The sequence below is a fragment of the Coniophora puteana genome, assembly GCF_000271625.1.
Source record: "Coniophora puteana RWD-64-598 SS2 unplaced genomic scaffold CONPUscaffold_1, whole genome shotgun sequence".
Lineage (NCBI taxonomy): Eukaryota > Fungi > Basidiomycota > Agaricomycetes > Boletales > Coniophoraceae > Coniophora > Coniophora puteana.
The window spans coordinates 884,971-896,626 of NW_006913053.1; the positions used below are offsets into that span (position 1 = coordinate 884,971).

The following is an 11,656-nucleotide window of genomic DNA, read 5'->3' on the forward strand; positions in this document are numbered from 1 at the left end:
GTTGAGCAAGAGGATCATGGAGATATGTTTTGTGTTGCAGCGAACAGTTGAAGAGGATCAGGAGTCAAGTAGCTGATCAGTCCACCGCTTGTAATTGCGCACTTGTTGACTTGTCTAACTGTGTTTGTCGCTGCTCTCGCGGTCCGATCATCCGGAGATAATCTCTTCTTCCCATCACCATCAACGCTCAATGAGTCCGACGAGTTGACAACATCGCTCGAGGTCGTCGCTGAGGACCACGATGGACGAGATCGCACAGACGCTCGCTGCGCGACTTGTCGAGGGTCTCAACAAGTACGCCCATGTCCTCCTCCCCTGATCAGAACTTTCCATCTCATGTCTCAGGAAACCCACAAACGAACGCATCATCGCCGGCCTCGCGGGCGTTCCCGCCTCGGGAAAATCCACATTGGCCCAGCTCGTCGTGCAGCACACCAACGCCCTCCTCGCATCCCAAGCGGCTGACCTCCTCGAGGTGCCACCCGCGATCCTCGTCACGCAAGATGGCTGGCATCTCCCCCGTTCGGCGCTCGACGCGATGCCAGACCCCAAGGAGGCACACGACAGGCGCGGCGCGCCGTTCACATTCGACGCCAAAGGGTACCTCGCGTTCGTGAAGGCGCTCCGCACCCCTGTAACCGCGGACGTATTCGCGCCGACGTTCGACCACGCGAAAAAGGATCCGGTGTACGACGACGTGCGCATCCGGCCGCAGCACCGCGTTGTGCTTATCGAAGGATTATACGCGCTGCTCAACGTCGAAGAGTGGGGGGAAGCCGCGATGCTGCTCGATGAGCGGTGGTTCGTCAATGTGCCGAAGGACATTGCGCGTACGAGACTTGTGCGCAGGCACCGCATTACGGGTGTCGCGGGAAGTTGGGAGGAGGCCGTTTGGCGGTCGAACACCAACGACGAGCCTAGTGAGTTTCTTATAATTGCAATTTATCCTGTATTCTGATTTCTGTAATGTAGATGGGGACTTAATCAGGGCACACGTAGCGCCCACCACATACCCGTTCATCGAGAGCTTGGAGGACACTACGATGGTGATGGTGGTGCCGCCAGAGCTGCTACCCAAACTAGGAGAGGATGTCGATGAGGTTTACTGGAAGTGATTCATGTTCATGGGTCGGTAGGCCGCACCTTAGCTGCATCACGTATATCTGACCTTGAACGATATTCTTGTCAATGCAATGTCAATGTGTAAGGTCCGAAACCTGTCATAGCACAGCCACAAGCGTCGGCCGAGCGCACAAAGGCGTTGACTCAGAGAAAGACATTAGTCGAAGGTGACACATTACAGACCACAAACATTCGAACAAGGTCTCCTTCCGCCTTTTTCTCACCCTTTCTAGACTACCTTTAAGACCATCCTCTCAGCTACAAGTACCGTGATATGTAGGTGGTTCAGCCCAAGTCCTATTCTTCAAAGTTCTTTCATGTTAACTCGCTCGTCTGACTACTCGTTCAAGATCCTTCACAAGCAATGACACTACCCCTGTGAGCTTGACTCCAACCTCGTAGCAATAGCCCGTTGCGCGATGGAATATCATACACTGTCTATACTAGTACATCACATACATTAAATCGCCCTGAATCGAATAAATATATCTACGAATTGATCAGTATCTAGCAGAATAACTCGACGTTCAAAACAAAAGCGCGTGCATATGGCATATCAAGAGAAATGCAATATAAATCATGGTCATAGAAAAGTGAGTAGTAGAGAGAGAATTGTTGGATCATGATGGAGTTTTGTATTGGGATGAATGTCTTATCTCAATAGCAGCGATGAATACACAACCTGACGATTATGGGGTGCTAAGCTACGGTCAAGCTACAGTAGCCATAATTAGAGCAGTGGGACAATTCTGAGACCTCTATATTTGTATTGATGTATCCTTCGTCTCGCTCCTACTGCAGCAGACCCGCACAAAGAGGTATGTGACCCCGAGGTACGTCGCAGAAAGCATGGATTCAGTGAACACGTTCACGGTGTCGGTATGCATGCGAAGCAAATCACACGGAAATAAGAAGAAGAGTCGATACTATCCAAGATCCAACGATTTCTATGATGACTCGCACCAAACCAATGTGGTAACAGGCGACAGCCGCAAAAGGAGGGTTACAGATCGTCTGAGCGGTATTTTGAGCGTTCCAACGCAGTGTTTTTGACATTCGTATGCACAATGAAGCTGTAAATCTTAGAACCCTGGTCAGCGATAGGAATTTAAACAATACGCCGTTACATCGCCTTTTGAGGTTGATGTGCGTTTTCCACGAGCCCAAGTTGAGTCTACTTGAGGAAGTCACGAAGAGGCTGGTATGCCAACTAGAGCCGTTGTCGCGCGCGAGAGGTTAATGGATTGCTCGAGATCCATTACCTTTTCCTGCTAAACTCGAGAAAGTGATGATTGCAGAGACGAAACGACGCGTGTGGGCGACAATCGAAGTGTCGGCCCTAAATGGATTGCGAGAAAGTGCCTCCGTAATGGGGAGCCACGTGGGATGAGGATCCACGGCTCATCGGGTCGGGTCGAGAATCCCGACCCTGTCCTCACCGACCTCCTCGTTCCTCAGATTTTCTTCTGTACTCTAATAGCGTTTCTTGTCTTCTCATCTTGTTTTTCTTCTCATCTCCTCGCATCCCATACACTCTCCTGGCTGACAAAACAGCCTCATTGTCACCTTATAGCCGCATTCATAACCTGTTCGTAGAAGGGCCTATCCAATCAACCTCAACAAGGGGTGCGAACTGTTTCATATTCTCTGGGGATAGCATCAATTGGCCGTGTCTGTGAGTGCCTTTGTTGCTCATCTGAGAGGCCGTATTTATAGCTATCCTTGTTATTTTTTCAGCATCACACAGTGTAAACGTGTCCTCATCATCTCTTCTCGCCGTTCTGTATCCCTACGTAAACATCGACTCTCTGGCGCTCCTTTACCCGAACAACGGCACCGTCCTTATCGTCATCCACGGCACGAACCCAGAACTGCATTAGAACCATCAACTTACCTCGAGGGACCTGACACGCTCTCGAACACCACTTCAAACCTTCACCAGCGAAAACGAGCTAGAACACTATGACGTACAACGCCCTCCTTGCGCACGATGAATCACCAATTCGAGTCTCTATCACACCAGCACAGGCGTCTTTCTTCGCAGGCGAGACCCTCGCTGTCACCATCGCCTTCACCAACATACGCACTCCCAGCTCGAACTCCACATCTGGGACCGCGTTTACATCTGCTAATGCCTCTACCGCCAGCCTCAATGGCACTGCCCCGGGCACTCCAGAGTCACATACGAACGCAAAAGGTCTAGGCATAAGCACACCCCAAGCCAGCGCGCCGAATACGCCCAACATTTATCCGTCCACACTCACGCCGACACAAACACCGACGCCAACGCCCAATACACCATATACACCGCATACACCGCGCACGCCCGCCTCGCGCGTCGCGGGGAGACACATGACGCATCGCCGGAATGCGCACTCTGTTAGCTCGGCGCCGCTCGCGAGGCCGCCGACGTCGCCTGGGATGAGCGCGCGTTCGGCGGGGACGAGTGCGGGGGGTGCTGCGATGCAAAGGACTCGGAGCGAGTCGGTTGGCGCGGGGGCTGAGGGCTCTGGGAGTGGGAACGGGAATGGGAAGGGAGGTGGGACTGTGGTGGTGCCGACGAGGCGGGGTTTGATTGGAAAAGGGATCAAGAGGAGGGGTGGAGAGGTTCAGGAGAGAGAGGTCGAGGGCGCATTGCTGGGAGTAGGGGGGAAGGCGAAGGCGAGGTCGCTGTCGGTGGATATTCCAAATTCTGGATCGCAGTTTGTGGAGGTGGTGAAGGGGGAGGAGTCGGTCGTGCCGAGTGGAAAGGCGAGTGAGTATGGGAGTGAAACCGGGACAAGTTCTGCTGCTGGTGAGTTGTCTCTGGTTCATTGGCATCTGGATACATCTTTGAACAACATTCGCGCCCTTTCTGCCTTTGCCTACGCGCATATATTCACGCCCCCTTTCACCCAGGTCATTCGCTCCCAATCCTTCGCCCCTCCATCTCACGCACATCCACCCTCCCCCTCCCCGCTTCGCATCCTCACGCGCGCAAACAGTCCGTCCTCGACGGCTCGCTCGATCTCTCTTCCTTCTCCCCGTCGTCCAGCACCCCATCGGCCGGACCTGCCTCCGCACACCCCTCATCGACGCCTTCCTCCTACCTCTCCGTTCAAACGCTCAACCACACGCCGCGCACCCGCTCCCCGCTCTCGCCCGCCTCTACCGCCTCCGCGTCGACCGTGCCGTCACCACTCTCGACGCAGTCACCATATCCAAATTTTACGACTGGCACATCTTCAGCGACGTCCACGTCGAGCTTGCAATCGGTGAACGGGACACATGCAGCTACGGCGGGGAGCTCAACGTCTTCGCTTGGGCGTGGCGCGGGAGGCGGAGGGCTGGATCCGATTGCGGAGAGCCCCGGGCCGAGTCCGGCAAGCGCGTCGCATTCGCATTCGCCTTCTCCAATCCCTGAAGCCAATGGAGGGTTCTCAACCGCGATCAATGGGAACACGAAGACGAATGGGAACGGGAACGGGGTGATCAGCTTGAACGGAGATACACATGGGCACACGCGGGCGCACGTTGTGCGCGGGCCACCACCGCCGGTGATGGTCCCGAAGACTGCGGCGTCTGGGACCAGCTTCCCGGCCTCGTCTTATGCGACTGCGAATGGAAATGGGGGTGTGGTGGGGAGAGCGTTCCCGAGCCCAGGGATTATTCCTCAGCCGCCGCATACGGCGACGGGCGCGACGTTTCCAGCCTCTGCACGGCAGCCTCCTCCCTCTTCGTCTTCTGCCTCACAAGCCAGCGGAATCGCATCTGCACAAACGCAAGCTCAGCAAGCACACCCCGACTCGGCGCTCATCCTCTACTCCTACGCACAGCTCGTTGGCACACTCGTTCTCGCCCCCGAGTCCGACTCCGATGGCACCACTCGCGAGGGCGTAGGCGGGGAAAGCGGTATGGGTGGAGGCGACCCCCGCGCCCTCGCCGCGCTCCGCCGGCGTCTCGCGCGGCGCGCGGTGTTAGGCGGGGGGTCGATGGACCTTGGGCGTTTGTTATCTGGATCTGGCTCTAACTCTCACTCTGGATTCGGATCTGGATCCAGTCCCTCGATGTCGATGTCGTTGCCGGGTACACCACCGGGCTCGCCGAGAAGACAGAGACACGGGCGGTCGGCGTCGTTGACGGGCGGGCTGCTGTCCCTCCTCAGTCCGTCGGCGTATGCGTCTGCGTCGGCTTCGAGCGCGGGCGGGCATGGGCATCAGAGTTCGCCGAGTTTGAGCTTGGGCGGGGGGAGGTGGGGTTTGTCGAATGCGAGTGTGGCGAGTGTGGTTAGTGCGCCGGCGTCTTCGGCTGGGAGTCGGCCGCCAAGTTTCGAGGGGTCCAGGGCGGCGTTGACGTCGAGCCCGGGTGTGGGTCTGGGGATCGGGTTGGCGAAGGCGGAGAGTGCAGTAGTGAGTGGTGCCAGTGGAGGTGGTGGATATGGGCTGTTTGGGAGGGGTGGTGGTGCGGGAGGAGGAGCGGGGGACGTGGAGGTGGACGCGGAGGCGCCGCTGCCGACGTTCGAGGTGCAGCCTGCGATGCTCGCGGTGGATCTGGCGCTCGCGCCGGGAGAGACGAGGACCTGTGCGTGTTTCTTTCTCGCCCCTCATCTTTTTTCTTCAGTGTGGCTGACTATACTCTTCATGCCCGTGCGTATCGCATGCGTTCAGATACCTACTCCATCTCGCTCCCGGCGAACCTCCCACCGACATTCCGCGGGCGCGCACTCCGGTTCGGGTACGAGCTCGTCGTCGGCACGTGTCGCGCATCCGCACCGCCCGCGCTCCCGCCACCCCGAGGGCTCTTTGCCGCTCACAATCCTCCGCCGAGTCCTGGCGGCTCGCAGGCGAGCGTGAGCCGGGTGATGAAGGTACCCGTGAGGGTGTACAACCACGTTGCCGGTGCGCTTTTCCTCGCGATCTATTCTTGCGGGCAGACACTGATACTGCGGGGCGGGGCGGATAGTGGGCAGAGTTCCGCGACCGTACGACCTTCTCTGGCCCGTCACGAACCGGGCGCGGCCCGTGGCGGCTACAGTTACGGAGCGCAGTACCAATGGCACCGGCACTGCTGGGTCCGGCAGTAAGGCAGCTTCGAAGCCGACGCACCGGCCAAGACCGTCTGCAATACTTCCTGCGTCTGCGGGACAGGGGCAGAATGGCAAGTCGGGTGCGGACGGAAAGGGTCTGGGCAGCGCACCGGGTGCGACTGGGTCGCTGGCGGACCTGAGAGAGTACGGCACGAAGCTGCTGGCGTCGTGTTCGCGGCCTTCGTCTCGGGCTCATTTGGGTGTCCATGGATCGGGCGCTGGCGGAGACGAGGAGGATGAGTCGGGTGGGAGGACTCCAAGGACACCGAGGACACCTATGGAGCTGGAGCGCGAGCTTGAGCTTGAGCTTGAAGGTGAAGCTGCGGAGGGCGGTAGGGATGGCGGAGGTGGGCTGAAAGGGTGTAGGGAGGCGGTGGAGATTTTGACGCGAAATCCGAGGAAAGGTGCGTTTAGGGAGCATGCCGCGGTTGAGTGGGCATGAGGAGCTAAGTATAGTGTGTTTGCAGCGTCGTACGACGTGACCAAGGACGGTGTCAAGGTTGCCGTGCTCACGTTCACCAAGTCTGCGTACAGGTTGGGGGAGACTATTCTTGGCGCAGTGGAGCTCAACGAGCGTACAAGTCGAGCAAAAGTTCTTTCTGTGCGTCTATTCTAGCGGACCTTTCGGGTTCATCCTGCTCATATACCGCAGCTCTCAGCTTTCCTCGAAGCACACGAAGCCCTACCTTCCTCGCTCGCTGGCTCATCAGCTCGTTCTGCTCGACGGGTACACGCAGAGCACTACGCCTCCTTCGTCGCAGGCTCGCGACGCACCACCTTCACACTCAACATCCCCTCGGACGCCTCCCCCGCCTTCCAGGTCCTCGTCGGCGCCGAACTCGCTCCCCAAACTACACCAGCTCCCCAACAGCCCAAGCCAGGTGGCCTGCAATGGCGCGTCCGCCTCTGCCTTCTCGTAGCCGTCGCCTCTCCTACATCCCAGTCCTCCCAAACCGGTGTCCGACTCAAACACCTTGTCCGCGATACCGACGCGACCGCCCACGGGAGCGACGCACGCTGGGGCGCCTCGTGGCGCGCCCCGCGCACACTCGCACCGCTCGAGCTCCCAGCCCCACCGGACCCTGCAGCGCCCCCTGCGGCTACTGCTGCTGCGACGGGCTGGACGGCGTGGATGATGTCGTCGCTGCTGGGCACGAGCGAAGTGGAGTATCACGACGGGGACGAGTACGATAACGACGACGACGTCGAGGGTGGGGAGCACGGCGGGATATTTGGTTCGCGCGCTGCCGCGGGCGGCGAGGCGCAGCGGGATGCGGAGAAGGCGGAGAAGGCGTGGGTCGAGGTTAGGGCGGAGACGGTCGAGTGCGAGGTGCCGATCGCTGTGTGGCCGGGGAATACGGCGTTTAAGGCGATGGACGTTGTGTTCGATGTTTAGATCACGTTGGAACTCTTTTTTGGGTGCCGCATGGATGGAACACCGCATAGCCTCGTACGATGTACATTGTATATCAGGGGCCCAGCCCACATCCGTAGCGAAGTGGAGTCTGTTGGGATTCAGAAAGTGGAGGGCTCGCGCTGGGTCAGCATCTCATGTCAACCAGATAATGAATACGACAGGATCCGTCATGGCACATCTTGAAGGTAAGTTTACTATGCGCTCAGTAGGTTTGGGTACGCTAGGCATGCCTGTAGACTAGCGGACAGCATTCTGGATTGTAGTATTAATATCATTGCGCTTATGGGCCCGCCGTGACAGCGTGCGCAAACGCAAGCAGGCATGTTAGCACTCTTGATCAGTTAGTTCGGCCGCCGCAGTACGAAGAGCATACTTTACTGTCAGTGCAAGAGTATCTAACAAAATTCACGAAGCACGAATCGGCCAGAAGGATGTGGTGTACCTGTTCTACATGCTTAGAAACCGGGGCTCAAAGACTGCAAAAGCCAGCATTATGAAGTAGACAAAATACTTGATAGCACAACATAATTATAGTACTTATGCCTCCACACTCTCCCAAAACCCCAATCGCAAGCACACATCTCTCCATCACACCGGGGGGCATCATAATGGAAATCTGAAACACGGTTTCTATCACGTCCAAGAGTTTGCAATCATATTATTAAAATGATGAACTCTGCGATATAAGCCAACTCTCTTCGTCGTGAAGGACTTAGAGCGCCGAGACATAATTAGGTGCCTTGGGTCATCCTATTGTTGACAACCTCATCTTCAGATTCAAGCCTCTCATATCCTGATCTCAAGCAATAGTGCGATATGACCGGGGTCGGGCCTTGAGCGAGTTTTTCTGCCGCGGGGATAGCCAATTACTTACAAGTAGATATGGCATAAGGGAGGACCCATGAAAACAGAAAATGAAAGACAGTGTTACAAACAAAAACATTAAAGCGCAGTCCGGGGTTTTGATTTCACGGATGCTGGGTATTGAATGATCATCAGAAGTTTCAGAGCACATTTTGGACCTCTATCGGATCCGAGAACGGTGAACCGTTGCTACGCTGAGCGAAAAGAATATGTATATAAGTATAATCTGGATAATTAAACCTCGAGACCAACTATCCACCTCAGCTGCTTTAGCCTCGGAAAGTCGCAAGCAAAGCTACAGCCTGCTCTCGTCGACTCTTCCTTCATGAGTATTTATATCGACGATGCCTACGGAAAGCAATCCCAAGCAGTGAGCAGACTTCTTAGCCTATATTTCATGAGGCATGGCTCATTTTCTCCTTTAGTATGCCAACTGTAGGTCCATGGGTACGATCTCACGTATATTTCTCACATGGGATTCATGCTTCATAGTAGCAGCGATAGTGATTTTGGTGAGTATGCATTTTTGAAATGCAAGTTATCGCTCCTTACCTAACATATCACCTTTTTGGTAGGTATTCGATTATTGCATCACAGTAGAAAACGAGGTAATGGGTCATACTTGAGGTCGTACTAAGTTCTTTGACTACATTAACTCCAGCTATTTGTAGGCAGCCTGGGTTTGGGGGCGTAAATGGGATATAGGACGTGTTACTTTTATGTTTGCACGGTATTCTCCTTTTCCAGCAGTAGCTCTAACCGTCAGCTGTAAGCCTCAGTTTCACGTAAAAATAGCAACACGTCTAACTTACATATTTCAGCTGCGATGAAGGCGGCAGCTTTTGAGTGGGTAAGTGAGATACTTTATTGTGAGAGATAGTCTGACTGTATTTAAAATCCCTGAAGTGCAGCGACTGGTACCAGGTTGGACAGGCATCCAATCGTACGGATTTTCCAAACACATGCAGATGAATATCGCTAATGGTTTTCTGACGCTTTCATTGGTAGCCCTACATATGATCAGCATTATAGCAGCTGAGGGTGCGCTAGTTTCCTCCCAAATATATATCTTTCTGATGAAAATGATAGGTCTGTTGTTACTACGTGTGTGGGTATTTTGGGACTGCAGTCGTCCTCTGCTCGTTCTCCTGCTTGTGATGGCTATTGTGAGCCTTTCCTCCACATCAATTTTCGCTCTTTACATCCAAATTAAAACGGCGAAGAGTTTTGTCATAGCTGCACTTATAGCTCCTAAAGTTATTCATTTTGAAGGCGAATATGTTCGTGGAATCGACCCATGTACGTGACTTTAGTACCAAATACCTTGCCTACCCTCTGATGTTAGGCCCTACGAAAGGGCCATGGGCTTGCAACTTTACCTTGACGGTTAAGTCTGATTCATTCCAGTATGTCTTCCTGGTGTTATACGAGTTAAGTGAGCCTCCAGATAATATTTCTATTTGAGTATGTCAAGTATCTGACGTTCTCAGCATTAATCTCTCTTATGATCTATCGTTGGCTTCATCATTTTCGTAGGAGCGACTCTCAGCTTATCCGGTCGCTGTATCGAGACTCGCTGCTGTATGTGACCATCATGATCTGTAAGTAATTCTTACCTCTTTCATTTATGGTACCAAAGTTATTTTTTAGTGATTACAATTGGAAATATTGTCAACATGGTTACGGCACCGGTGTGCACTAGGTCTCCTTGGATTCAATGTGCTTAAAAACTGATAAGTTTTTCAGCGATACTTCAACGAGTATGCCGACAGGTATTTTCTGTCTAGGACTCATGGAGGTTAATATTCTGACGAGTGCCTTCAGTCTTCAAGTTGTTATCCATAGTGTTCTTTCCACCCGGATTTTCTTTCGCTTACGGAGAAATTACGATTCTCGGACCAGCCAGGATCTCTCGCAATCCGTATCCACTTTTCAGGCAGTAAACCCGGATGACTAACGTGAATTCTTACATACGTGTGCAGATAGCCTAACGCATTGGTAGTATATTTCCAAGCACGACACAATATTCTTTTATTTCTGTAAATATAATGTGTCTCAGGACATTGAACGCACAGGATCAAGCCTCCAATATCCGAGAGTATAATACTCAGAGGTAAGACAGGACTTCGTCGCAGCTATTGTACTCTCCTCTTCTATCCGTATCCCACGAAGCCTCAAAGTAGCGAACGAGGATCTTCAGTGTTCCTTCGTCTGTCCACGAGGCGATTCGTCCGCTCTCTTTAGCCTGACGCAAAGTCTGTATGGCGGTGCAAAGCCGTCCGCCAAACGTCCGATATCCCACGTCAGAGTCGTCTACTATATCTTCCTCAGCTATAGGCAAATCCAGCTGTATTGACCTCAGGCGAGGGAACGCCTGTGCAAACGTGCTTGCAATGGCAGCCAGCCTCGTCGCATCAACGAAGCATGTTCCGAGCTCGATCACCTTAATGTGCTCGTGGCGAAACTCCGAGTCCTCCGTGTGGTAAAACGGCTCTCCCGCCATGTTGGGCAGCCGTGACACATTGACGGGTAGCGTGAGGCGCTCCAAGCGAGGGCACTGCCGAGCTGCGACGAACACGCTGCTCAGAGTAGCAGGAGATACGTAGTCCCTGGAAAGTGACTTGATGCGCAGCTGCTCAAGGAGCGGCCATGCTTCAGCGATATGCGCCACGTCTGCGTCCGTCAGGTGCACCTGCCCTGGGAAGATCCAATCGAGGACTCGCATGCTAGTGAACTTCAGGAGAGGCTGGATGGTCCCTATCATGATGGGCGGGTCGTTGACGGGCTGCCATGGACGTTGGTGGTGGTGAAGTGTAAGCGTTTGTAGCGTGCCTCCGGAATGCCCAGATAATATCTTGAATAAGCGGGCAGATAATTGAGAGGCCGGTTGCTCGTCGGTCCGTACCTCGATGGAAGAAGGTATGCGAGCGAGTTTGTAGATGAAGATTGGATGAAGAACACGGAATAGAGGAACATCCGAAAGTCCAGCTTGAGTAGCTGGAGAGATGGGAATTGTAACGTGGGGGTATGGCGGACATTGTAAAGAACTTTCAGCTCGAGCGAGATGAGTGAGGAAAGCTGGCTCAGGTACAACAGAGTTGCTTGGTCCACTTCAGAGCACCTGAATGTGCGAAGGCGTTGGCAGCGCATGATAGCCTCGGAGAAAGTAGATGGTAGAGTCCGGGGTT

The 11,656-nt window shown here is 54.2% G+C and overlaps 4 protein-coding genes across 4 annotated transcripts; 3 read left to right on the forward strand and 1 right to left on the reverse strand.

Moving 5' to 3' along the window:
• The first annotated feature begins 211 nt into the window (after positions 1-211).
• On the forward strand, positions 212-1,213 carry CONPUDRAFT_94451 (P-loop containing nucleoside triphosphate hydrolase protein). Its single transcript, XM_007764888.1, has 3 exons — positions 212-294; positions 346-920; positions 973-1,213. Exons 1-3 carry the CDS (start codon positions 242-244, stop codon positions 1,113-1,115), a joined length of 771 nt encoding a protein of 256 aa, XP_007763078.1. The 5' UTR covers positions 212-241; the 3' UTR covers positions 1,116-1,213.
• Positions 1,214-3,084: 1,871 nt separating this feature from the next.
• Positions 3,085-7,583, forward strand: CONPUDRAFT_148279 (Rgp1-domain-containing protein; the record flags this gene model as incomplete). The annotated part of the gene is made up of 6 exons (XM_007764889.1): positions 3,085-3,916; positions 4,021-5,682; positions 5,769-5,999; positions 6,064-6,591; positions 6,655-6,788; positions 6,840-7,583. The coding sequence occupies 6 exons, from the start codon at positions 3,085-3,087 to the stop codon at positions 7,581-7,583; spliced, it is 4,131 nt and encodes a 1,376-aa protein (XP_007763079.1).
• A 1,210-nt stretch (positions 7,584-8,793) lies between these two features.
• CONPUDRAFT_68768 (uncharacterized protein) lies at positions 8,794-10,271 on the forward strand (the record flags this gene model as incomplete). Its single annotated transcript, XM_007764471.1, has 13 exons — positions 8,794-8,838; positions 8,894-8,903; positions 8,961-8,980; positions 9,044-9,076; positions 9,140-9,236; positions 9,290-9,318; positions 9,375-9,411; positions 9,477-9,509; positions 9,558-9,767; positions 9,814-9,874; positions 10,005-10,069; positions 10,119-10,159; positions 10,215-10,271. The coding sequence occupies 13 exons, from the start codon at positions 8,794-8,796 to the stop codon at positions 10,269-10,271; spliced, it is 738 nt and encodes a 245-aa protein (XP_007762661.1).
• Positions 10,272-10,575: 304 nt separating this feature from the next.
• On the reverse strand, positions 10,576-11,232 carry CONPUDRAFT_148280 (uncharacterized protein; the record flags this gene model as incomplete). The annotated part of the gene is made up of 1 exon (XM_007764890.1): positions 10,576-11,232. The coding sequence occupies one exon, from the start codon at positions 11,230-11,232 to the stop codon at positions 10,576-10,578; it is 657 nt and encodes a 218-aa protein (XP_007763080.1).
• Positions 11,233-11,656: the final 424 nt, after the last annotated feature.